The sequence below is a fragment of the Pelophylax lessonae genome (assembly GCF_965119305.1).
Source record: "Pelophylax lessonae genome assembly, chromosome: 1".
Lineage (NCBI taxonomy): Eukaryota > Metazoa > Chordata > Amphibia > Anura > Ranidae > Pelophylax > Pelophylax lessonae.
In genome coordinates this window covers 117,003,407-117,030,712 of record NC_138768.1, presented here as the reverse complement: position 1 = coordinate 117,030,712, position 27,306 = coordinate 117,003,407, and the positions used below count along the sequence as shown (strand labels likewise).

Here is a 27,306-nt window from a genome sequence, read left to right as displayed (position 1 = left end):
GCCCCAGCATTGGTGTCATGGGAGTAATAGTACCCCATTGTTGGTGTCAGTGGGAGGAATAGTGCCCCAGCATTGGTGTCAGTGGGAGGAATAGTGCCCCAGCATTGGTGTCAGTGGGAGGAATAGTGCCCCAGCATTGGTGTCAGTGGGAGGAATAGTGCCCCAGCATTGGTGTCAGTGGGAGGAATAGTTCCTGAGCATTGGTGTCATTGGGAGGAATAGTGCCTCAGCATTGGTGTCAGTGGGAGGAATAGTGCCCCAGCATTGGTGTCAGTGGGAGGAATAGTTCCTGAGCATTGGTGTCATTGGGAGGAATAGTGCCTCAGCATTGGTGTCAGTGGGAGGAATAGTGCCTCAGCATTGGTGTCAATAAGAGGAATAGTGCCCCAGCATTGGTGTCAGTGGGAGGAATAGTGCCCAGCATTGGTGTCAGTGGGAGGAATAGTGCCCCAGCATTGGTGTCAGTGGGAGGAATAGTGCCCCAGCATTGGTGTCAGTGGGAGGAATAGTGCCCCAGCATTGGTGTCAGTGGGAGGAATAGTGCCCCAGCATTGGTGTCAGTGGGAGGAATAGTGCCCCAGCATTGGTGTCAGGAACTATGCCCCACTGTTGCTGAGAGTGGGGGATATAATGCTCCAAGTCCAAGGGCCGGATAAAAGCAAGAAAGGGGCCACATCCAGCCCCAGGGCCGCAGTTAGGAAACCACTGGTCTATCACATAAAATCCCAATAAAATACATTTACGTTTATGGTTTTAACATGGCAAAATGTGAAAAATGACAAGGGGTATGAATACTTTTTCTTTTTCAAGATACTATACATACAGCCCTCACAGAACTGGGCTCTAGGACCCTGTAGTAGTAGTGGATGGTGGCCTGGTTGTGTTCCCTCCACCGCCATCTTAACTGAGGGCACAGACCCCCCTTCACTGCCCTCGGGACCCCAAATATCAGGGGGCTTCCTAAATGCTGACCCGGCCTAGAATATAAAAGTTTATTTTCCCTAAAATCAGAGGAACTAAACCAGGTCCAGAGCACCTTTTCCGTCTCTGGGCAGCATTAATGACGCCCGTATCTACCTAGCCGGCGAACTCCTATAACGCTGCACCTATGCCGGGCCGCTTTGGGTCAGTCGGTGTTTAGTTCGGCCGGGACGGTGAAGGATGGGGAGGCTTTGCCCATATGAGGCGCGGCGGCCATGCTCCTCGTATCACGTGACGTTCGGTAGCCATGCCGGTTGCACGCTGAGTCCTACAGAATCCCGGCCATGTATGCAGCACGGCTGTGTGTGTACACCGTCCGCAGGTACCTGTATGCTTCTTCTATCACCATTACCATAGACAGCTATGGAGGGGAAGGGGGGTCTCCTGTCACATCACAGCCAGGTCCTGGTGACACAAAGGGACATGTCAGGTCCACACCTTGTCACCATGTGTCCTGCATTGTCACCTCTCCTCTTTACCCTTCATTCATGCCTCATACACACAGCTCAGCGTCTCTAACGCTGGAGGAACGCTTCGCAACGCCGTAAAAGCTATGTTTTGCGTGCGCGGACACGCGCGTTTGGTGTCAATGTGTTCTATTGGCCAGAACATTAATTTATTCTGCCCATTAGAACGCATTAACGGGTGAACGCACCTAAACGTGTCTGGTATTAACGCGTGTTTATGTGCATTTACGTGTTTTTTTTTTTTTTTTTTTTGCTCAAATGCTCTTCTGAATGCGCAGGTGATTTTTTATTTTTTTTTTCGGTCTGTAATTGTTCCTCTTCTGAAAGCCTGGACTCGCATAGAGGGGCAGTGAAAAAAATAAACGCCAACACCCGTAAAAGCGTTTTTTTGTTTGTGAGGATTGAAGGAATGCCTGTGTATTTCTGCAGAGAAAACCTGGAAACAAGGACGTCGTCTGTCATTGCGGACCCTTCCTGAAAATGCGGTCTGCGTGGCTGCCATTGCAATGTGCTGGCATCAACCACCTACCAACCTGGCCTGACACTTCTCTACCACAAAAAAATAGAAAACCCCAAACTTTATATATATATTAGGGATGCACCAAAATGAAAAGTTTGGGCCGAAACCGAAAATGCAGGATGCCCTTGGCCGAAAACCGAAAATGACTTTTTTCCCCCAAATAATTTTAAAATAGATAGAAGAGGGGCATACACCAAAAACAGGCAGCAACGTACACCTGTTGCTGCCACCCTGTCACAGTATATGTACTGTGATGGGTTGGCAAGAGGTTAATTTAATTAACAATGGTATTTCTATTATGCAGCATGAGGGGGTTAATGTATTGTCACTGCTGGTCACTCATCTATTACTGACCGACCAGTGCCAGTTAATTAACCCCTTTGTGCTGCATTAGTGCAACCAGTGTCAGTGTTGATTAACACTGGTTGCACTGATACTGGTTGCACTAATGCAGCACAAAGGGGTTAATTAACTGCCACTTGTCGGTCACGAATGCATCAGTGACCAGCAGTGGCAATACATTACCCCCTCATGCTGCATAATACTAATACCAATGGTAAGCTGCCTCAGCTAACCCCCCCCCCCCACTGCCTCAGCGTCCCCCTCGGCAGTACACCCCCCCCCCCCTCTGCCTCAGCGTCCCTCCCCATCCCAACGATTCAATCTCCTTACTCTCACTCTGCTGAGTGCTCCTCCGGTGTCCTTCATTCACAAGACACGCCTCTGGCCGGCCTCCCGGTGATGTCACTACTACTATGATCTGTTCATGAATGAAGTGACACACTGGGTGGGAGGGCGCTAATACGGTAGCTGTAACTATGTGAGCTTCACTTCCCTGTCAGCGGCACGATGAGCATGAATGAACTGACACACCGGGCGGGAGGGCGGGGGGAGCGGCCGCTAATGGCTATAACTATGTGAGCCTTCACTTCCCTGTCAGAGGAGATACCCGCATGACAGGGCAGTGACGCTCACATAGTTATAGCTATTAGCGGCCGCCCTCCCGCCCGGTATGTCACTTTATTCATGAACAGATCATAGTAGTAGGGACATCAGTGAGAGGCGGGCGGCCGGCCAGAGGCGGGACTTTTTAAACCTGCGCTGCGCCCTCCTCCTTTCTCACGGCGACTGTTCATTTCGGCATTTTTAACCCATTATTATTATCGGTGCATCCCTAATATATATATATATATATATATATATTTTTTTTTTTTTAGCTTAGGCCATATAGCATAAAATGGCTTTTTTTCTATGTCAGACGGTATTTGTGCAGAGGTTTTTTTTATTTTTTTAAAGAAATACACTTGAATTTTATTGGAAAAAAACTCAATATAATACATTATTGGTATAATATAAAGGTGATGTTACGCCAAGTAAAAAAAGAACTAACATATCATGCTTTAAAATTTCATATGCCCATGGAATAGAGCCACAATACAGACTTAAAATTCTCCATAGGAAGCTCTTTAAACATTTTACAGGTTACCAGTTTAGTTACAGAGGAGGTCTGGCACTATAATTATTGTTCCTCACATGTGATGTGATCACCGTTTATATATGCGTGCGGGACTTGAGTATATGTTCGCTTCTGTGTACGGGCACGGAGGTATGGCGGTGTTATGAAAGAGTAAGGGTCCTTCCACACGGGCTTTCCGCCTGGCGGACTTCGTCTTGTTCAGCAGGGATCAATCCGCCAATCCCCACTGAGCAGGCAGATGACAGGTATGATATACATATTGCGGTCTTGAAGTGTAAACCAAAACAACCCATTCAGTTTACAATAGAAATGAAGGGGAAAAAAAATCTGTGTGTGTGTGTAATAAATATATATATATTTTAAAAATACTATTTTTTAGTAAGTGATCACGTAGCCTCTGTTCTCAGCTGCATAAGGTGCTTAGAGAGCTAGGGGAGGAGAAATGGCAGCACACTGTTCTTCCCAGTAAATGGCTGTGCAGGGGGGCATATTTGCACAAGTCTGACCATTGGAGGAAAGGTAGGCTGTTCTAGCACAGCCAGAAAACTGACCACAATAGCATGGATGTACTTCTATGCCTAGTTTGGTCAGTTTGGAATAGGAAAGCAGAAGGACTGGCAGGATCACTGGGAATTTTGCACAAAGGAAGAAATATAAAGAGAACAGGATACTTTTTAACACATTTACATTGTGCATTATACACATCAGAACATGAAATATTGGAGTAACATTTTTGAAGGCCTCCTTCACACAGAAGTTCAGCTGTGTTTCCTCGGGATTCCAGTGGCAGGAATGACAGGTGCATGCGACTAACAGTGGGCAACTCAGGCTTTATAAAGGAATGACAAGCTGCCAGTGGCTGCTGCTGTTTGCATATAGCTGCACACCATGGGGTTACCTGCAGGCAGGGCCAGTGCTTCCACTAGGCAAACTAGGCAGCCGCCTAGGGCGCATTGCCACCTAGGGGCGCAGCCAGGAGTCCACACTCTCTCTCCATCATGAATTCTCCATCATTAATGATTATTGTGAGCTGAGGTGGGGGGGGGGGGGGAAGAAGGGACAGCGGAAGATGCCAAGTGTCTTGGGCAGTGGCGGAACTACCAGGCCCTGGCTTTCCACCACTGTTGGAGGGGCCCCAAAAGGCAAGAAGGGAGCCCCCCAGAGTGCTGCCTGCATGATGATCCTCTTCAGGTGGAGCTGAGTGGCCTTAACCCCGGGCAGGAAGTGACTCTCTGCACTGAGCTGGTGGGCAGCCGTTTATTTCCCTGGGTCGGTATTAAGCAGGGAGCGGAAGAGAGCTGAACCTGAGCCAGAGCTCAGCACTGGAGGGCGGAACCTTTACTGGGGCAGGAAAGGATGAGGCACCAGAATGGTCTGAGGAGGTTGGTGATGAAGGACATATGTAGCTCTCTGACTGCTGCTTTTCCCTCCACCAGGAGCCACCGCGTTTAACAGGGGTTTGGGGTCACCAGGTGTGCCATGAGGAGTTGGGGTCCCTGGGTGTGCCATGGGGGATTGGGGTCCCCAGGTGTGACACGGAGGAACATCAGGGTCCCCAAATGTGACATTGAAAAACATCAGTATCTGACATAGAGGTACATCGGGATCAGTGGGTATGACAGCATGACATGGAGTAATATTGGGGTCCCAGGGTGTGATATGGAAAAACATCAAAGTCCCTGGGTGTGACATGGAGGGACATTAGGGTCCCCGGGTGTGAAATGGAGGAATATGGGGGTCACTGGGTATGACAGCATAACATGGAGGAACCATCAGATCAGGGTCACATAGAGGAGTTTTTAACCCCTTCCCTTTTTTGGGGGGGGGGGGGGCACAAGTAGCTGGTCTTGCCCAGGGCATAAAATAGTCTAGCACCGGCCCTGCCTGCAGGTAGGAATGGATGTCCGATCTTGAAAGGAGTGCGCTGTGGTTAGGTTCAGACTTCTGTCCCAAGCTACACACAAACGGCGATGGGCACTCAGCCTATGTAAACTGTTGTCAGCAGCTGCTGCTGTTTTCATGTAGCTGCATACCAGAGGGTTACCTGTACAGGGTTCAGGACGGCTGTCCCCATGCACCTGTCATTCCAGCTGCAAGCATCCACTGATTCTTGCTACTGGAATGCGGTGTATGCTGCTAAATGGCTGCGTGAAGGAGTTTCAGACAATTGCACGCTTTCCCGCACCTGCAACAAAAACCGCACTGCTGTTTGCATTAATTCTTAATGACACTCCTACATGCTGGAAACTGCAGCACGTTTTCCCACGCTGGGAACTACAAATCTTCAATTTGAAGATTTGGAGGAGGCTGAGAGCAAAAGAAGTTTACTTGAATAGAATTTTTGTTTAACCACTTGTCATGTAAAAGCCATCCTAACGGCTGATTAGCTGCTGGATTGCTTTTACACCTGAACCTCTCCGGGCTCTTCCATGACATCAGAGAGCCTGGGATCTGATCCAGCAGCGCTGCCAGGGTACCACGACCCCCCAGCCATCTCTATGTTCCTGGAAGGCCGGAAGCAAGGTCATTACAGCACTTCCAGCTCTGGCAGATGTAAACACTGCCATTTTTACTTTTTTTTTTTTTGAAAAGCATGAGCTCATATTTTTTAATATCATGTAATCTGGGGTCTTATAAATCCCAGATGTCCCCATAAAGAGTACCTGTCATGCCATATTTATATCACAAGGGATGTTTACATTTCTTGTGAGATGAATAAAAGTGGTCCAAAATTTTTTTTAAAGGGACAGTGAAAAAATAAATGAAATATATAAAAAAAAAAATAATAATTTTAAAGCGTCCCTTCCTGCTCGTGCGCAGAAGCGAACGCATAAGTAGCTCTTGCCCATATATGTGAATGGTGTTTGAACCACACATGTGAGGTATCGCCTTGAACATTATAGCGAGAGCAATTATTCTAGTACTAGACATCCTCTGTAACTCCAAACTGGTAACATGTAAAAAATTTTAAAGCGTTGCCTATGGTTTTTAACCACTTGCCGACTGCCTAACGCCGATCTACGTCGGCAGTCAGCCCCTCACAGGCAAAGTGACGTAGGGCTACGTCACTAGCTTGTGAGGGTCTAGGGAGCGAGCGCGCGCCCCCGGAGGCGCGCTCCCGCGTGGTCACGGACCCCCCCCGCGCGTGTGACCGGCGGACCCGATGTCCGCCGGTCACTCTGCGATCGGCGGGGGAGAGGGAGAAAGTCAGGCGGCTTGTGTAAACAAGCTGCCTGTCATTCTCCCCTGTGTATGAAGGATGATCATACGGTTCTACTATGTAGAACCGTTGATCACTCTTCATACATCTGAAGCCACAGCCAATCACAGTAGAAAGCACGCCCCTAGGGACACACATAGCCCCTCCCTTTCAAAAAAAGTTAACCCCTTCACTGCCAGTGTATTTTTACAGTAACCGTGCATATGTATAGCACTGATTACTGTAGAAATGTCACTGGTAACCCCAAAAGTGTCAAAAATGTCAGTCAAGGGTCCGATCTGTCCGCCGCAATGTCGCAGTACCGCAAAAAAAAATCGCAGATCGCCGCCATTACGCGTTTAAAAAAAAAACAACAAAAATGACAAAAATCTTTCCCTTTGTTAGTAAACGCGATAACTTTTGCGCAAACTAATCAAAATACGCTTTTTGCGATTTTTTTTTTTTATACCAAACATAGGTAGCATAAAACAAATTGGTCGAAAATGTTAAGAAATTTTGATTTTTACATTTTTTTTGGGGGTGGAATTTCATATAAAAAAAAAAATTGCTATTTTTGCAAAATTTACGCTCTTTTTTTGTTTATAGCGCGTGATCAAAAAATCGCACAGGTGATCAAATGCCACCAAAAGAAAGCTCTGTTTGTGGGAAAAAAAGGACGTCAAATTCATTTAGATACAGCGTCGCACGACCGCGCAATTGTCCGTTAAAGTCACGCAGTGCCGAATCGCAAAATACCCCCTTGGTCAGGAAGGGGGTAAAATCTTCCGGGGCTTAAGTGGTTAAGTACTGTACTTTGATGCCGTTCTACAAGCATGCACAACTTTTAAAGCATGACATGTTGGGTATCTATTTACTCAGTGTAACATCATCTTTTATATGTTACCAAAAATAGGGTTATACAGTAAACCCCCGCTCCATCACGGTTCAGTTTTTGCGGTCCCGGTATATTGCGGGTTTTTTTGTAATGTTATTTTACTATATAAATCATTAAAAATGAAATATTTTTGTGTTTTCCATAGCTCTTGCTATGTCTCTCAGTATCTTTTATGTGTTTAAATGAGTTTCTATTGTTTTAAAAGTGTGTTTAAAGACCTTAAAATGCTTTTACACGTACAGTGACAGTAAGAAAAACATGCCTACAATGCATTTTAGTAGGCTTTTTCTATTTCGCGGCTGGGTCCGGAACGTAACCCCCGCAATGGAGGGGGGTTTACTGTATATTGTTTTTTTTTTTTTAATTTAAAGAGTATGTTATGCCCAAAAATTGAGTTTGAAAAATCACTGTGGAAATACAGTGTGACATAAAATATTGCAACACCCACCATTTTATTCTGAAGGGCCTCTGCTTTGAAAATATATATTTAATGTTTGGGGGTTCTTATTAATTTTCTTGCAAAAAAATGATGATTTTTAGGCCTCATGGACTTTTGGGAGCAGTTGAATGTTTTTTTCAGGAGCCCCTGGACTCTCCTATGTTATCTGGCCATGCACACTGAGTTTTGTTTAGTCATTTGGAGGCATTTTTTTTAAAGCAAAAAAATGTGCTCAGGACGGAAATATATAGGCATTTGAAACGCCAAATGCTTCTAATGGCTTGCAAATGCGTCAACACGCAGTACAAACGTTTATAAGCATTTTCATTCATAGGCATTTGTAATAGGAAAACATTGCTGAGAGAGAGACACTGCGTTTGTAGGGATTTGGGATCAGTAAAATCTTTTATCTCTAAAAAGGCTTCCAAACGAAAATGCTAATGAACGTCGGTAAACGTGGCATGTAAAAGTGGTCAAATGGACGTTTTTTTACCTTCGCTTACTAGCTGTCAATTTTCAGCGTTCAGAAGAGGTTTTCAAACGTCCAGTGTACATGAGGCCTTAGAGGTGAAAATGTTTTTATTGTTTCACATCATGCAAAAGAAAGGATACAACAATCAAATATTCAGAAGTCCGAATGAAAGGCTGTCACCTATAGCATATCACATACAAAGCACATTTCTCTTATGTCCTCCGACAGTTGCCGCCCCCTTCCAAGTCCTCACCAATGGGTATTGACCTTTGCTCCGTAGGAGTAGCTAGGCAACAAGAATTGTTAATACAAAAGCTTTTAGCATAGACACACCCCTAGGGGCTGTCCCCTCAGTCAATACCTCCCTGCACCAGCATTCCCAACTCAGTTTGATCTTGCCTAGCTTAGGAGTAGCTGGCTTTCCTGTGCTGGGGCTCAGTCTCAGCCTTCTACCCTTTATTTGATTTTATTTCAAGTATTTTTTCTCTTTTCTTTACTAGCTGTTATTTTGTCAGCCTTAGTTTAGGGATCTTCAAATGAAGAATCGTCATGCGGAGCTGGGTCTCGGACTGGCCGCCCTGGATCCCAGGGCTGAGAGCCAGATGGATCCCCAGCCTGCCATTGAGCATTCAGCTTAGGTTTTACCCTGGCACATTGAACGACCCATCCCTGTTTGCTGCAGGGATGCTGCCTGTGAGGTGGCTACCTCACTGGACGCCATGGCTGCGGTCCACAAGCGTCCTGGCTGCGGCACTCCCTGTCTGCCTTGATAGCGGTTTGTCGCTGGAGACGGCTCTCCACGCCATCTGGTACGGTAAGCACCTTCTGTGTGGGGACCTTCTGTGTGGGTGTCAGTCTGTGGCTGTGTAGTACCCCCCATGTCTGTGTAACTGCGGGCTCCCTGTCAGATCCCTGTGTGGCTGCACTGCCTGTGGGCTGCGAGGGGGGGCCATCCTGCTCTGCTGTGAATTATGCTCTGGGTGCAGTTTTTGTGTGCAGACATGTGTGTGTGCGGCGGTCGCTGCGGCGATCCGCCATTTTCTTTGCCTAAATACTGTGACCGGCCCTGTCCCTGTGCAGCGCCGTGTTTTGGCGCCATTCGCCGCCATTTTGGCGGGCGGTGCTCGGCCGAGCACATGTCGGCGCCATTTTACTGTAGCCTTCTCCCCCAGCCGAGCGGCCATTTTGCCGGAGCCTTCATAGGCTATATCAGTCAGCCAGCATTGCATCACTTCCTCTTTCTCTGGGAACAGCGATCGGTGGCAGCAGTCTGGTGTGCTCTCTCCAGGTTTTTTCCCTTCTTGTCCTGTCATTCCTTGCTCAGTGTTATCTATCCCTGCGGGGTCGGTGCATATAACAGTGTGCGGTGGGCTGCGCTCGCCGTGGTATTAAAGGGCCAGTACCTTTATTACTTTTCTGTGCTGGGGCATGGATTCTCAGGATAGCAAGTTTCCCCCCGCCCTGGTGGGGGACCAGGGGGCTGCTGCATCCCCCGATGGGGCCGATCTGACCGCTGTAGTGGCTTCCTTAGTGTCTCAGGTGCAAATGCTGATGGCTGAACGATCCGCAAAAAGGGCCAGGGTGTCCGTTTCCTCTGATTCAGAGGGCGATGTGGCTGCTGTGGCTGGCGTACCCTTCTCGGGTCCCGCTCATCTTTGGACCTTCTGGGGTCCGAGGGGGAGGCAGAGGTGGAGGGGGTTGATGTTTCTCCCCCTGGCTCGCCTGAAGAGCTTGCACTCATGAATGAGCTGATTGCTTCCATAAAGGATACCTTGCACCTGGAGGATGAGCTTACTCCTCCTGCTAGGGTGTCCTCTTTTGGAACGCAGAGGACTCGCAAATCAGCGCAGGTTTTTCCCTGTCCTGCTGAATTTCACCATACGGTTAATGAACAGTGGCGCAATTTAAAGAAGCCCTTTACTGTGCCAAATAAGTTTAAACTGCTTTATCCGTTTGCGCCCTCCACCGACGAGCGTTGGTGTGTGGCGCCTCAGGTGGATCACGCGGTGGCCATTTTGAACAAGGCTACTGCGGTGCCTTCTGAGGATACCTCGGTTTTCCGGGACCCCACGGACAGGAGATTGGAGTCTCTTGCCCGTCATGCCTATATGGTGGCTGGTTCTATGCTGAAGCCTATTTTTGCTTCCATTATGGCGGCGCAGGCTGTTGCAGATTGGACAAAGATGCTCAGGCGCACCTTAGTGGCTGATTCAGCTTCACCTACCACGTTGGCTATGGTGGACCAGATCCATCAGGGTGTCATGTACTTGTGTGATGCGGACTTGAATTTAGCTCCCTTGGCTGCGCGCCTGTCCAGCGTGGCGATACTGAACCGTCGTCTGATTTGGCTGAAGAATTGGTCGGTCGACCAATCTTCTCGCAAGACACTGGCGGATTTTCCCTACGTGGGATCTCGCCTTTTTGGTGAGGCTTTGGATACCCTGATAAAAGGGGTTACGGGGGGCAAGAGTACTCTCCTGCCCCAGTCCCACAAGCTTAAGTCCTTCCGTGGTAAACGGAATTCCTCGTCTAGGCCCTCTCAGGGGTCCTTTCGTGCCTTTCGGTCGCAGTCCAAGGGCAAGCCCTTCAAAGGCCAAGGCTCCCAGAAGAAGCCGTGGGCGGGGAAGCAGAAGTCCGGCCAGTCCTGTTCAACTTCCCATACCACTTCCGCCTGAAGGGGCGCCCTCACCCGTTTCTGGGGTGGGGGGACGTCTGCGCGGTTTCCTACAACCTTGGCTGGCCCGCATTCGGGACAGATGGGTTCAGGACATCGTTCGATCTGGTTACAAGATCAAATTTCTCTCTCGGCCTGCGGGCAGATTCTTTCCCTCAAATCTTCAGCTGTCTCCGGAGCGCTTGCGGGATCTGCACCTGGCGGTGCGGGACCTGCGGGCCCAGGGGGTGGTGGTCCCGGTGCCTCATCGGGACAGATTTCGGGGGTTTTACTCCAATCTGTTCACTGTGCCCAGAAAGGAGGGCAAGGTGCGTCCGATTCTGGACTTGAAAGCTCTGAACCGCTTTGTGCGGGTTCGCAAGTTCCGCATGGAATCCCTGCGCTCAGTGGTGGCTGCCCTGAGTCCGGGGGAATTCATGGCCTCCATCGATCTGAAGGATGCGTACCTACACATCCCCATTTTCGAGGGTCACCAGAGGTACCTTCGATTCGCCATTGCGGAGGATCACTACCAATTTGTGGCGTTACCTTAGGCTCCATGGGTTTTTACCAAAGTGCTGGCGCCGGTTCTGGCCCTGTTGCGAGCACAGGGCATTGCTGTCTTGGGGTATCTGGACGATATCCTGATAAGGTCAAGCGCCAGTCAGAGCCTGGTGACCGACCTGTCCACCACGATGCGGACTCTGCAGGAGTTCGGTTGGACCATAAACATTCCGAAGTCGACTCTGTGTCCTTCGGTTCGTCTTCCCTACCTGGGAATGATTCTGGACTCTGTCCAAGCGAAGGTTTTCCTGCCGGAAGACAAGCTTCGGACTCTTCAGGACGAGGTCAGGTCCCTCAGGGACAACCGACAGTCGTCTCTCCGGACGTGCATGAGGTGTCTCGGTTTAATGGTCTCGGCCTTCGAGGCGATCCCCTTTGCCCAGTTTCACACGCGGAGTCTCCAAGCGGAGATTCTTGCCGAGTGGGACGGGCGGCCGCAATCCCTGGATCTGCGGATTTCGTTGAGCCACAGCACCAGAAGGGATCTTCTGTGGTGGCTCCAGTCCCCGGCGGTGTCGGGGGGCAAGTCTTTTCGTCCATTATCATGGACGGTGCTCACCACGGATGCCAGTCTGTCGGGCTGGGGTGGTGTTCTGGGCGTTCTGTCCGCCCAGGGAACTTGGTCGGGGGAGGAGTCCTCCCTTCCGATCAACATTCTGGAATTGAGGGCGATAAAGCTTTGCCTTCTGAGATGGACGGACCGGCTTCGGGGCCATCCAGTTCGGGTTCAGACGGACAATGCCACCGCGGTGGCCTACATCAACCACCAAGGGGGCACCAGGAGTGCCCGAGCGGCTCGGGAAGTAGCCGACATTCTGTCTTGGGCCGAGACGCACGTCCCGGCGATAACGGCAGTTCACATTCCGGGGGTGGAGAACTGGCAGGCTGATTATCTGAGTTGCCAGACCCTCAACCAGGGAGAATGGTCCCTTCACCCGGATGTCTTCCAGATGAAGTGGGTTTCCACGGATGTGGACTTGTTCGCGTCTCGTCTGAACAACAAGGTGGAAAGGTTCGTGGCAAGGACGCGCGACCCTCGGGCAGACGCCTCGGACACGTTAGTGGCGCCCTGGCATCAGTATCGTCTGATGTATGCCTTTCCACCGATTCAACTACTGTCCAGGCTTCTTCGCAGGTTAGCCTCGGACTGGCCTCGCCGGTCTTGGTACGCAGACCTCGTCAATCTGGCAGTCGACGCTCCGTGGCGTCTGCCGCTTCGAGAAGACCTCCTGTCTCAAGGGCCGATATTCCATCCTGCTTTGCAGTCGCTGGCTTTAACGGCCTGGCTGTTGAAAGCCAGGTCCTGAAGGATAGGGGTCTCTCTCCTGAGGTCATTCCCACTTTGATCAAGGCTAGAAAAGCCTCTTCGGGGAAAATTTACTACCGTACTTGGAAAGCGTATTTTGCTTGGTGTGAGTCCAGGGGGTATTCCCCTCGCTCATACTCGGTGTCGAGAGTGTTGGCTTTCCTCCAAACTGGAGTGGACCAGCGTTTGGCGCTGGCCACGATTAAGGGTCAGATTTCTGCGCTGGCCGTTCTCTTTCAACGCCCTGTGGCGTCTAATTCATTGGTTAGCACCTTTGTTCAGGGGGTGCGACATTTGGCCCCTCCTAGGAGGGAACCTTTGCCTCCATGGGACTTGAACTTAGTTCTGTCCGTGTTACAACAGGCTCCCTTTGAAAAGATCAGGGAGATCTCGTTGTCTCTGTTGTCCAAGAAGGTTGCCTCTTTGGTGGCGATCACTTCGGCTCGCAGGGTGTCGGAGCTGGCGGCTTTGTCCTGCAACTCTCCCTACCTGGTGATCCACAAGGATAAGGTGGTCCTGCGACCTAACCCATCTTTTCTTCCGAAAAGGATCTTGGAATTTCACCTAAATGAAGACATTGTCTTGCCTTCGCTCTGCGCGAAGCCTAAGCATCCGAAGGAGGTTGCCTTACATTCCTTGGATGTTGTCCGGGCGATCAGGGTTTACCTGTCGTCCACTAAATCTTTTCGCAAGTCGGATTCCCTCTTTGTCCTTCCTGAGGGACCTCGGAAGGGCATGGCGGCGTCGGCTGCGACCATCGCCAAATGGATCAGACAGATCATTGAGCAAGCCTATGCCTTGAAGGGAAAGGTTCCCCCCTTCCCTGTGAAGGCGCACTCTACCAGATCTTTGAGTACGTCTTGGGCTTACCGTCATCAGGCTTCTGTGGCCCAGGTGTGTAAGGCGGTGACTTGGTCGTCCGTTCACACCTTCTCAAAATTCTATAAGGTGGATGTTTAGGCATTGGCTGATGCCTCCTTTGGCCGTAAAGTTCTCAGTGCGGCAGTTTCTTAGGGACCCTTGTTTTTGTGGGCCCTTGGTTATTGGGGTATTTTACCCCTGGGTTACTTGTTTTCCTGGGTTGTTGCTCCTGTTGAGCACGTTTTCCTGTTGCCCAGTTGGTTCTCTTACTGTGGTAAGGTTCCTTTCTCTGATGTGGGTACTGCGTTGCCTTTCTACGGTTGCGTCTCCCACCCCTCATGTCTACACTGCTTTGGGATGTCCCATTGGTGAGGACTTGGAAGGGGGCGGCGGCTGTCTGAGGACGTAAGAGAAAACAGAATTTTTGTAAAATCTTACCGTAAAATTCCTTTCTCTGAGTCCTCCGACAGTCGCCGCCCCCCGCCCCTCTTTTGGGGTTTTTGTGTACTCTTACTGCTATGCTACCAAACTGAGTTGGGAATGCTGGTGCAGGGAGGTATTGACTGAGGGGACAGCCCCTAGGGGTGTGTCTATGCTAAAAGCTTTTGTATTAACAATTCTTGTTGCCTAGCTACTCCTACGGAGAAAAGGTCAATACCCATTGGTGAGGACTTGGAAGGGGGCGGCGACTGTCGGAGGACTCAGAGATAGGAATTTTACGGTAAGATTTTATAAAAATTCCGTTATTCTGAACTGAAGGTTGCCTCACAGTAGAACCAGGCTAAGCAAAGACACAGCAATTAACCACTTGCCTACCGGGCACTTTCACCCCCTTCCTGCCCAGGCCAATTTTCAGCTTTCAGTGCTCTCACGCTTTGAATGACAATTGCGCGGTCATGCTACACTATACCCATATGAAATTTTTATCATTTTTTTCCACACAAATAGAGATTTCTTTTGATGGTATTTAATCATCTCTGGGTTTTTTATTTCTTACAAAAAAAAAAAAGAGAAAAAAAGACAGAAAATTTTGAAAAAAAAAAAGTTTTTCTTATTTTCTGCGAGTAAATTTTGAAAATACATTTTTCTCCTTCACTGATGGGCACTGATAGGCTGCACTGATAGGCTGCACTGATGGGCACTGATGAGGTGGCACTGATGAGGTGGCACTGATGAGGAGGTACTAATATGCCGCACCGATGAGCACTGATGGGTGGCACTGCTGGACACTGATGGGTGGCACTGATGAGCACTGGGCGGCACTGATGGGCAGCACCATCAGTGCCCACACTCAGTGCCCATAGTGCTGCTAGTCAGTGCCCATCAGTGCCTAGATGAGCAGGCACTGATGGGCACTGACTGGCAGCACTATAGGCACTGATTGTGGGCACTGATGGCGGGCACTGTGGGCACTGATGGTGGGCAGTTATGGCATTTATTTCCTCTTGTGTAATCAGGGCACTGGTGATCAGTGCCCTGATTACATTTCTCTGTGTCGCTGAGCAGCTCACCTCTTCCTCACACGCAGTCTCTGTGTGAGGAAGGAGAGCTGGCGATGAGAGATGATCTCATATGTTTACATACGAGATCATCTCTCATTGCATGGTCCGATCACGTGGTAAATGGCCATTTACCATGATCTGTGATTGGCTGTGTCCAAGGGACACGGCCGACACAGATTTTCCCCGATGCGCGCTCGCGGGAGCGCGGGGAGCCTGTCACTGGGAGGCCTTATAAAGACGGCCTCCAGGAAATTAGAGCCTGCGCTGTAGCCATCTTTCGGCTATAGCACGGATGGCAAGAAGTTAAATAATATGTGTAAGCGTCGTATAAGCTAAAGATCAAATACACATTTAATAAGAACACTAGGGTACCCACTGTCTGCTACAAATATTCAAAAGGAAAGAGAACCGCTCAGGTGAGGGGGTAGTTCCAAACGCATCCAACCCAGGTGCAGGCACGGATCCGCAATCCTGACAGCAGCAAATGGAAGAGCACAAAAAGCCGCATAACCGGTTGGAGATGCAAAAAATAAAATCCAAATTTTATTGTAGACAAAAAGATAAAATCATCCAAAATGAGACCACAACAGTCGGAGACATGGGGGGAAAAGAAAGCACGGCGGTTGACGCGTTTCACAGAGTCTTCCGCTTAGTCGTAACCATGCTAAGCCGAAGACTCCGTGAAACGCGTCAACCGCCGTGCTTTCTTTTCCCCCCATGTCTCCGACTGTTGTGGTCTCATTTTGGATGATTTTATCTTTTTGTCTACAATAAAATTTGGATTTTATTTTTTGCATCTCCAACCAGGTTGTGCGGCTTTTTGTGCTCTTCCATTTACCCACTGTCTGCTCCCATGTGAAGAACAATGTTGACATAGTCTGATACAACATGAAAGGTATATGTGTATGTATAGGAGGGAAAAGAAAAACAAAAAAAAGAAAAGAGAGAGCAAGAACAGAAAATGGGAGGTGAAAGATCGGTTGATCCATTGGACTAAGAGAGGTATGGAACAGTAAAAATAATACAATAAAAGGGAAATTCATGAAAAGGGATATCAGTGAGGGTGCATAGTGGAATTGACCTTTTAAAGAGGATCCGAAGGAAGAATCAAATGATTGCTAGTTTGCCCCCTACATGAACTAAGAGAGTATAGATGTTGGACCACTGGAAGGTGCAAGAATCTTAGCAAGGGTATCTGAAGAAAAAAAGTGGATCCAAACATACCACAAGATTTTATATTTGTCAAAGTTGTCATCAAGTGCTAACATTTCTTCCATCCACATTATAACATTCACAGTGGCGACCCATAGTGATAACATTCCTTTTCCAAAATAAAGGAATAATTTGCCGTGCTTCGGATAGAAAAAAATGTAGGCTGGGAGGCTACTGAGCCCAGGAGCGATCTCTGGTGTGGGGGTCAACGACTCGGCATAAACTTTATTATAGACCTCATAGGAGTTGTAAAGGCAGAAGATTTTTTTATCTGAATTAATTCTGTGCATTAAGATAAAAAGCCTTCTGTATGCAGCAGCTCTCCTCAGCCCCCCTAATACCTACCTGAGCCCCCTCTCAATCCAGCGATGTCCACGAGTGCCTTAGTCGTCTCCCTCCTGATTTGCTGAGACACAGCAGCGGCGCATTGGCTCCCGCTGCTGTCAAAAGTCAGTTAGCCAATGAGGAGAGAGAGGGGGTGGGGCCGAACTGCAGCTCCGTGTCTGAATGAACACACAGAGCAGCGGCTCGGATCGGGTGCCCCCATAGCAAGCTTCTTGCTGTGGGGGCACTTGGCAGGAGGGAGGTGCCAGAAGCGCTGAAGAGGGACCCCGAGAAGAAGAAGATCGTTGCTGCTCTGTGCTAATCCAACTGCACAGAGAAGGTAAGTCCCCGTTCACACTGGGGCGACCTGTGAGGCGACCTGGTCGCCTCACAGGTCGCCGTAGGTCGCCTTCCGTAGAGAAGCTGCGGACCCGTTCTAATAGGAGCGACACAAGTCGCTCCGACTTAGAAAAAGGGTCTGGAGCTTCTTTGGGGGCGACCCGGAGCGACCGTTATAGACTTCAATGTTATGAAGTCCGTGCCGGCCGCTCCGAGGTCGTGGCGCGCTGCTCGCACCGCGACCTCGGAGGTCGCCCCTGGAAGTCGGATCGCCCCAGTGTGAACGGGGCCTAAGTGTAACATGTTTTTTATTTTTAAAGAAAAAAAAACAACAACTTTGCAATCACTTTAAAGAGGTGAGACCAGAATGGACGTATCCTCTCACACTACTACCACTACTAATAGGGGCACTACTCTTTCTCCTACTCTATTATCACAGATGCTGGACCCAGGACATTTTCTGCCTCCACTGGCCACAATCCGGCCATCCTAAAGTCCGAAGGACAATAAACTGGCCCTTTGTTTGAACAGTTTGGAGACCCCTGCACTAGTAGAATTATGATTGTTTTGATTTTTTTTTTTAAAGGATTAGTGGGGTCAAAGTGATGTTCATTTTTTTCCGTAGTGATGAGAAAATTTGAAGGAGCAAGGTGGAAATGCAATCAAGTGAATGAGGCTAAGCTGCAACCTCGTGAATGCACACATTAGCAGTGAGATGGCGTGGGCTTTTAACCACCTCCCTACCGGCCAATGTGTATATATACATCCTGCTTTTAAACCTAAATACCGGTGTTATGGCAGCAGATAGCTGCCATAACCCTGGCATTTTTTTTAAACTGCAGGCGATCGGCTTTCCGATAAGGGTGGTCTCAGCGGTGGATTCGCCGTGGGATCACCTTCCGGGATGGCGGAAGAGGTGCCCCCTCCCGCCGCGTCCCGGTCCTTTTCCCCGCTTACCAGACCCGCCGGCAGGAGGGAAAACGATCGGGTCCCGGATCCTCACAGACAGGATGTCGAGTGAGGGCAAGCTTGGTCTTGGAGGACCGGAGCGACGGCAACCGGCTTAAAGGTCCCTTTTTTTTTTTTTTTTTTTTTTTCATTTTATTATTTTTTTTTCTTCTATCTTTTAGTGTACTTGTGAGATCTGAGGACTTTTTGACCCCAGATCTCACAAAAAAGAGATCCTGTCGTGCCTATTTCTATTACAAGGAATGTTTACATTCCTTGTAATAGAAATAGAAATGATCAATTTTTTTTGTAAAAATAAAAAATAATAAATAAAATAAATAGTAAAAAAAAAAAAAAAAATTAAAGCGCCCTGTCCCCGTGAGCTCGAGCGCAGAAGCGAACGCATACGGAAACCCCGCCCACATATGTAAATGGTGTTCAAACCACACATGTGCGATCGATGGAGCAAGAGCAATAATTTGAGCCCTAGACCTCCTCTGTAACTCTAAGAAGGCAACCTGCAGAAATTTTTAAAATGTCGCCTATGGGGATTTTTAAGTACCAAAGTTTGTCGCCATTCCGTGAGCGTGCGCAATTTTGAAGCATGACATGTTGGGTATCTATTTACTCGGCGTAACATTATCTTTCACATTATGGAAACAAATTGGGCTAACTTTACTGGTTTCTTTTTTTTTAATTCAAAAAAGTGAATTTCGTTTCCAAAAAAATTGCTTTTGGAAGACCGCTGCGCAAATACGGTATGATAAAAAATATTGCAATAATCTCCATTTTATTCTCTAGAGTCTCTGCTAAAAAAAAAATGTGTGTGTGTGTATATATATATATATATATATATATATATATATATATATATATATATATATATAATGTTTGGGGGTTCTAAGTAGTTTTCCAGCAAAAACAACTGATTTTAGCTTGTAAACACCAAATGTCAAAATAGGCCTAGTAGGCAAGTGGTAAAGGTTAAAACAGGGGCTGAGGAGGTGATATATCGCCCCCCAGCTGCCGGCAAGCATTCCTTTTAAGAGAAATCAACAGTGGATTGCTTTTCATGTGGTGGCAAGGGCTGTCGCAAAAGTAAACAAGACTTTTAGGCATGGGGGGGGGATGCTGAGGTAAGCACCCGGCAGAGGGGAGGAGCTTGGAGTGTCGGCGTTGGACCCCAGATGAGGAGAGATGAGGAGAGTCAGAGCTGCTCTGTGCAAACCACTGCACAGAGCAGGTACGTATAACATGTTTTTTATTTAAAAAAAAAAAAAAAAACTATGATGGATTCCAAACCTGGAGATCAAATTTAACATACATTAGGCTGCAGCAGGAGGATAAAAATGAATTTGATGGTCATAGTTCATATGCTTGGACTGCACATTTTGCGGGATTGCACAGTGAATAATATGAATTATAAAGGAGAACGTTGTTTTATGCTTGGTGCTTAGAAAGGTTCTCTTGAATATCCCACCTAAATAATGTACAAATGTCGGCCTCGGCCTAGCTAGCTCTGTTTTGGATAGTGTTGTTTTTTTTTTTTTCTTTTTTGCTACTTACTCTCGCCGTTATTTATGAATTGTGTGTTTTATTTCTAATGAGTGTGTATATCAGTCATACAATGCAATGGCATTTTTTGCTTCTATTCTTTATATCTTGCAGTCTGCCATATATCAATACGTTCAGTAAATTATCTTATCTCTTGACTCACATTTTATGACCTATAAATCCACTTCTGGACCGGAAGGTTTTACCTCCCTAATAAACAGACTATTTTTTTTTGCGTTACGGCACTGCGTTACTTTAACTGACAATTGCGCGGTCATGTGATGCTGTACCCAAATAAAATGTATGTCCTTTTTACCCCACAAATAGAGCTTTCCTTTGGGTGGTATTTGATCACCTCTGCCATTTTTTTTTTTTTTGCACCATAAACAAAAAAAAAATGCGCGACAATTCTGAAAAAAAAAATATTTTTTACTTTCTGCTATAAAACACATCCAATAAAACTTGTACCCAAGTCTATGTTCACATCTATGTGGCTGCGCTTTATGGGTTTTTAAACCCTTTTTTATGCGTTTGTGCATTCAGTTTTTAATGCATTTTGCATTTATTATCAGCTGTCTGCAGGATTCCCCGCTGACAGCTGAATGTAAAAAAAAAAAAAAAGACTTGCCAGCAAACAAAAACAAATCGGGGGGGAAAAAAAACGACGTGAGGGCCCCCCCCCCCCCCCACAAAATTCATGCCAAGCCCTTCGTGTCTGGTATAGATTTGGAGGAAAACCCCCACACCAAAATTAGAAATAAATAAAAAATGGCGTGCCCCCCACAAATCCATACCAGACCCTTAACTGAGCATGCAGCCCAGCTGGTTAGGAAAAAGAGGGGATAAGGAGCGCCCCCCTTCCTCCTGAACCATACCAAGCCACATGCCCTCAACATGAGGGGGGAGGGTCCATATCAGGCCCCTTACCCACAACCCTGGGCTGTGATTGTGGGCGGGGGGGCTTAACAGAACCTGGAAGCCCACTTTAACATGGGGGCCCCAGATCACAGCTTTCCCCCCCTTTTGTGAGTATTTTGGTAGTATTTTTAGTACCCATTCACCAAAAAAAGTGTAAAAGGGAATAATGACAGTACAAGAGTTTTTGACAAGTCGTTTATTAAAAAAAATAAAAAAACCCCATTGTTGTAGATCCATCGTCCATCACGCCGCCCGCCGCCACCATTTGACCTGAAAGAAGAAAAAAAAAAGCTGTATTTGTGCAGAACGCTCCCGTGGTCTGCCTGGAGTTCCACCCTATAAAACATTTTTTACCTAAAAATAACCCCGGGACAGTCAGGGCTAGTGCATTTAAGCAACGATAGCCTCTGAACTGTCCCCTGTTTCACTTACCTGTAAGAAGAAATGCTTACCTTGAAAATGTCTTGTCCAGCGTTGCCATCTCAGGTGTGGGCAGCTGAAGCCGGAGCGTCCTCTTCGGTGACGTCAGAGTCCCAGAATGCCATGCACCGGCCCTGCTCGTCACTTCCGGTGCAAACGCGTCATCCCTGCACAGCTTCTGGACATGCCCAGAAGCTGTTCAGCAGAGAATGATGTGCCTGCACCGGAAGTGACGAGTGACTCCGGTGCAGGCTTGTTGACTCCTGGGATCGATGACGCTCATCTCCCAGGAGTCAATGTAAGGAGGAAGTGACGTTGTGCGGCGTGTCCGCAGAGGGAGGAAGAGGAAGGAAGGTAAGTATATTTTCATTAAAAACAAGGTAAGTAAGACAAAAAAAAATGAAATTATCCAATTCTTTTTCAGGTAAATTAAAGCAAGCGGATGGTGCAAAACATTTTTTTTTAGGGTGGAACTCCGCTTTAAATAGCTAAAGGGCAGACCCACCCAGTAACGTCACCTAGAGGCACCCGCCCCCCCTGTGAAGTCGGTGACTCAGCATGCAGCGGCCCCCCGTGTTGAGGGCATGTGGCCTGGTATGGTTCAGGAGGGGGGAAGGACACTTGCTTGTCCCCCCCCCCCCCCTTCCTGACCTGCCAGGCTGCATGTCCACATAAGGGTCTGGTATGGATTTTGGGGGGGGGGGGCATGCCTTTTTTTTTTTTTTTTTTACTTTGGCATGGGGTTTCCCTCAAAATCCATACCAGAGCTGAAGAACAATTAGTGACCCACGTCGGTAATCCTCGCTGACAGCAGAGATGAGTCACTGATTGTTAAGATTGCCTTCTAACAACTAATGCAAAAACGGATGCAAATATGAACTGTTTGTCTGTTGACATCTGTTTCTCATCCATTTCATTTGTTTTTTTTTTTTTAGGAACAAAAATAGGGCTTTGATATGTTTCATAAAACAAATGTTGACAGATACAGATGCAGATGTAAATGAATGATCATCCATTTATATCCATTTTTCCATAGTGATGCGGATAGATGGAAAATGATTAAATGGTCCGCATGTGTGAAAGGGCCTTAGTTTTTTCTTTTTTTGGTTGTGTTTTACCTTTATTTTCACCTGGTTATCCAGCATTAACACAATTCCTGCCTTAGGTTGACAACATTCACTTACTGTATTGTATCTATGGAGTGACAGCCTCATCACTCTAGTCATCCTTGCTCCTAATTGGAACTACAGAATATCCCCCTTATAACATGTCGGAGAAGTGTTCTGTAGTCCACAGGGGTAACATGAGCAGGGCTGATAACTCCTTGGGATGTCGGCAGAGGTACTGTGTTGTCAGCTCAAAGGAAGTTAGAATTTCAGACAGGATTTTTATTTGCACTCAGGCTCTGTTCTAACTGGTGCGACTTCTTATGCGACTTGCGACACGTGAAGTTGCATGACAAGTTGAAAATCATGTTTCTCTTACGTCCTCCGACAGTCGCCGCCTCTTCATATTCGTCACAATGGGGTATTAGACTTTGCTCCGAAGGAGTAGCTAGGCAACAGAATATGTTAACATTAAAGCTTTTAACATATCCCACCCTCAAGGGGTGGTCCCCTCAGTCAATACCCTCCTACTTCCTGCAACCATATCTCAGTTTCAATGTCTAGCTTGTCAGGAGTAGCTGGTTCTCTCTGTGCTGGGGCTTTTTGCCCCAGCCTCTGTTCTTATTTTTTGATTTTTGTTTGAGTTTTTTTCTCTCTCTTTACTTAGCTGTTCTTTTTGTCAGCATTAGTTAGTTCTTCTGATGAAGAGGATTATGCGGGCTGGGTCTCGGGCTGATCCCCCTGGTCGCAGGTCGTGGGTCAGTGGCTTCCCAGCCTGCCATCGAGCGTTCAGCCAGGTAACGCTCCTGGCGCAGTGAACGACCCATCCCTGTTCGGTGCAGGGATGATTGGTGAGGTGGCTACCTCACTGGACGCTGTGCGGTTTCTTAACCCCCGTTTTGTGCGTCCTGAATGCGACTCTCCCTGCCTCATGTGCAGCGGCTTGTTCGCCTGTGCAGGTCCCCCACGTCATTGAGAGGTAAGTGTATCTATGTGGGGACCTGTATATCGGGGGGGGGGGGGTGTCAGTCTGGGACTGTGTAACCTGCCTCTGTTCACACTGTTTTGTCTCCCTATCACTCTGCTGCATGCTGTGGGCTGCAAGGGGGGGGGGGGGGAGCTGTGTGACACTGTCTGTGTCAGCCTGTGTTCAGTGTGCAGAGCTGTGTGCTGTGGGGCATGTTTTCTGTCATGTTGGGGCACGATACAGCGATCGCTGCGGCGATCTGCCATGTTTTTTTGCATGGATAGTGTTATCTGCATAACTGTATTGTAGGAGCGGCGGTTTCGGCGCCAGACGGCGCCATTTTGCCTGCGCTCGCTCCGGCCGCATGTTCTACATGTAGGCGGCCATTTTCTTGTAGCCTTCACATAGGCTTTAATAGAGTGCCCTGGTTTCATCAGTTCCTCTTCTCCGGGGTGCACCGATCGAGGCAGCAGCAGCGGCAGGGATCTCCTCAGGTTTTATCCTTCTGTTCTTCCTATATCCATTGCCTGTGTTCAGTTTATTGTCCCTGTGGGGGTCTTATTGTGCTTGTGTGAGGTGCGGTGGGCTGCGCTCGCCGCGCTTGTTAAAGGGGCAGTTAACCCTTTATTCTCCGGCATATTATATTGGGGCAATGGATTCTCAGGAGGGCAAATTTCCTGCCACCTTGGTGGAAAGCCAGGGGTCTCCCCCCCATGGGGGGGATTTGGCCGCTATAGTGGCTGGCCTTGCTGCTCAGGTGCAGATGCTGGTGGCTGCTCAATCTACTAAAAGGCCCAGAGTTTCTATTTCCTCTGATTCTGAGGGTGAAGGTGATGGGGCTGTTATGGCGGGGGTCTCCTTATCAGGGTCCCGTTCCTCCCTGGATCTCGTGGGGTCCGAGGTGGAGGCTGAAGTTGAAGGGGTTTATAATTCTCCCCCTGGCTCGCCTGAAGAGCTTGCAATCATGGATGAACTGATTGCTTCCATAAAACAAACGCTGCCTTTGCAGGATGAAGTGTGTCCTCCCGCTGCCTTGGCGGCTTATGGGACGCAGAGAAAACGCAGGACACCGCAGGTTTTTACCTGCACTGATGATTTTCAGCGCGCTGTGAAGGAACAATGGCGCCACTTACGCAAACCTTTTGCTGTACCTAGTAGGTTCAAGCTGCGTTATCCTTTTTCGCCTTCCACTGATGAGCGGTGGTGTGTGCCACCCCCGGTGGATCACGCAATTGCGGTTTTAAACAAATCCACTGCGATTCCTGCAGAGGATTCCCCGGTGTTCCGTGATGCCACGGATAGGAGAATGGAGTCTCTTGCCCGTCTTACTTATTCTGTTGCGGGTTCGATGCTAAAGGCTCTGTTTGCCTCTCTTATGGCAGCCCAGGCTGTCGCAAGTTGGACGCAGATGCTTAGGCGCGTCCTAGTGGCTGATTCGGCCTCGCCGACGACACTGGCTATGGTGGATCAAATCCATCAGGGTGTCATATATCTGTGTGATGCGGACTTGGACCTAGTCCCGTTGGCTGCACGTGTACACAGTGTGGCGGTGTTGTCTCGCCGCCTGGTTTGGTTGAAGTGTTGGTCGGTGGACCAGTCTTCGCGTAAAACCTTAGCCAATCTGCCTTATGATGGGTCTCGCCTTTTTGGGGAGTCCTTGGATGCTTTGATAAAGGGGATCACCGGAGGTAAGAGCACTCTCTTGCCCCATTTCCCCAAGGCTAAGGGGGCTCCTGGGAAGAAGCATGCTAATTTTCGGCCTTCTCAGGGGTCCTTTCGTGCCTTTCGGTCGCACTACAAGGGCAAACCGTTCAAGGGTCAAGGCTCTCAAAAGAAGCCCTGGTCTGGGAAACAGAAGTCCGGTCAGTCCGGACCCGCTGCCCATAACAGTGCGGCCTGAAGGGGCGCCCTCACCCAGTCCTGGGGTGGGGGGACGCTTGCTCGGTTTTCTTCAACCCTGGTTGGTCCGCGTGCGGGACCGGTGGGTTCAGGAAATCGTTCGATCTGGTTACAAGATCGAGTTTCTCTCTCGGCCCGGAGAGCAGATTCTTTCCCTCAAATCTTCAACTGTCTCCGGAGCGTTTACGGGATCTGCACCTAGCGGTGCAGGACCTGAGGGCTCAGGGAGTGGTGGTTCCGGTGCCTTATCGGGACAGATTTCGGGGGTTTTATTCCAATCTGTTCACCGTGCCCAGGAAGGAGGGCAAAGTTCATCCAATTCTGGACTTGAAGGCTCTGAACCGCTTTGTGCGGGTTCGCAATTTCCGCATGGAATCCCTGCGGTCGGTGGTGGCTGCCCTGGTTTCGGGGGAATTCATGGCCTCCATCGATTTGAAGGATGCGTACCTTCATATCCCGATCTTCGAGGGTCACCAGAGGTACCTTCGATTCGCCATTGCGGAGGATCATTACCAGTTCGTGGCGTTACCTTTTGGTCTCGCCTCGGCTCCACGGGTTTTCACCAAAGTGCTTGCACCGGTTCTGGCCTTGTTGAGAGCCCAGGGCATCTCTGTCCTGGGGTATCTAGACGACATTCTGGTTCGGTCTGCGTCCAGCCAGGGTCTGGAAAAGGACCTGTCTGTCACGATGCAAACTCTACAGGAGTTTGGTTGGACGATACATTTTCCAAAGTCGACGCTGAGTCCGTCGGTTCGTCTTCCCTACCTGGGAATGATCCTGGACTCGGTCCAGGCGAAGGTCTTCCTGCCAGAAGACAAACTCGGGACTCTTCAGGAGGAAGTCAGGTCCCTCAGGGACGTTCCACACTCGTCTCTGCGGGCGTGCATGAGATGTCTGGGATTGATGGTCTCGGCCTTCGAAGTGATTCCCTTCGCCCAGTTTCACACGCGGGGTCTCCAGGCGGAGATCCTGTCCAGGTGGGACGGGCGACCTCACTCTCTGGATCTTCAGATCTCGTTGAGCCATCGCACCAGAAGGGATCTTCTGTGGTGGCTCCAGTCCCCGATGGTATCGGGGGGCAAGTCCTTTCGTCCTGTCTCGTGGACGGTGATCACCACGGATGCCAGCCTGTCGGGCTTGGGTGGTGTTCTGGGCGTTCTGTCCGCCCAGGGAACTTGGTCGGAGGGGGAGTCCTCCCTTCCGATCAACATTCTGGAGTTGCGGGCAATAAACCTCTGCCTTCGTCGTTGGACGGACCGGCTGCAGGGCTGTCCGGTTCGGGTGCAGACGGACAATGCCACGGCGGTGGCCTACATCAACCACCAAGGGGGCACCAGGAGTGCCCGAGCGGCTCGGGAAGTGGCCGACATTCTGTCTTGGGCCGAGACTCATGTCTCGGCGATAACGGCAGTTCACATTCCGGGGGTGGAGAACTGGCAGGCGGACTATCTGAGTCGCCAGATCCTGGATCAGGGGGAATGGTCTCTCCACCCGGCTGTCTTCCAGATGTTGTGCGCGAAGTGGGGTCTTCCAGATGTGGACCTGTTCGCATCTCGTCTCAACAACAAGGTGAGAAGGTTCGTGGCAAGGACGCGCGACCCTCGGGCAGACGTGTCGGACGCGTTAGTGGTCCCGTGGCATCAGTACGAGCTGATGTATGCGTTTCCACCGATTCAGTTGCTATCCAGGTTCCTTCGCAGGTTGCACTCGGAACGCAGCACGGTGATTCTTGTGGCACCGGACTGGCCTCGCCGGTCCTGGTACGCAGACCTCGTGAATCTGGCGGTCGACGCCCCCTGGCGTCTACCTCTTCGAGACGATCTCCTGTCTCAGGGGCCGATATACCATCCTGCTTTACAGTCGCTGGCTTTGACAGCCTGGCTGTTGAGACCGAGGTCCTGAAGGAGAGGGGTCTCTCCCCTGAGGTCATTCATACATTGGTCAACGCGAGGAAGTCTTCCTCGGGGAAGGTTTACTACCGAACCTGGAAGGCCTATTTTGCCTGGTGTGAGTCCAGGGGGTATTCACCCCGCACGTACTCGGTTTCTCGAGTGTTGTCCTTCCTTCAGGCAGGTGTCGATCAGCGGTTGGCGCTGGCTACGATCAAGGGTCAGGTGTCTGCGCTGGCCGTTCTTTTTCAACGTCCCGTGGCTTCCAACTCTTTGGTTGGCACTTTTGTTCAGGGAGTGCGGCATCTGGTACCTCCTAGGAGGGATCCTCTGCCCCCTTGGGACTTGAATCTCGTTCTATCTGTGTTACAACGTGCTCCTTTTGAACAGATCA

The 27,306-nt window shown here is 49.1% G+C and overlaps 1 protein-coding gene across 1 annotated transcript in view; it reads left to right on the top strand.

Moving 5' to 3' along the window:
* The first annotated feature begins 1,235 nt into the window (after nt 1–1,235).
* The window catches only part of NLN (neurolysin), a 154,081-nt gene continuing 128,010 nt past the window's right edge, over nt 1,236–27,306 (top strand). Inside the window, exon 1 of the mRNA XM_082243101.1 lies at nt 1,236–1,303. Coding sequence (XP_082099227.1) covers nt 1,266–1,303 — 38 coding nt within the window. The 5' untranslated portion in view covers nt 1,236–1,265. The remainder of the gene's footprint in view (nt 1,304–27,306) is intronic.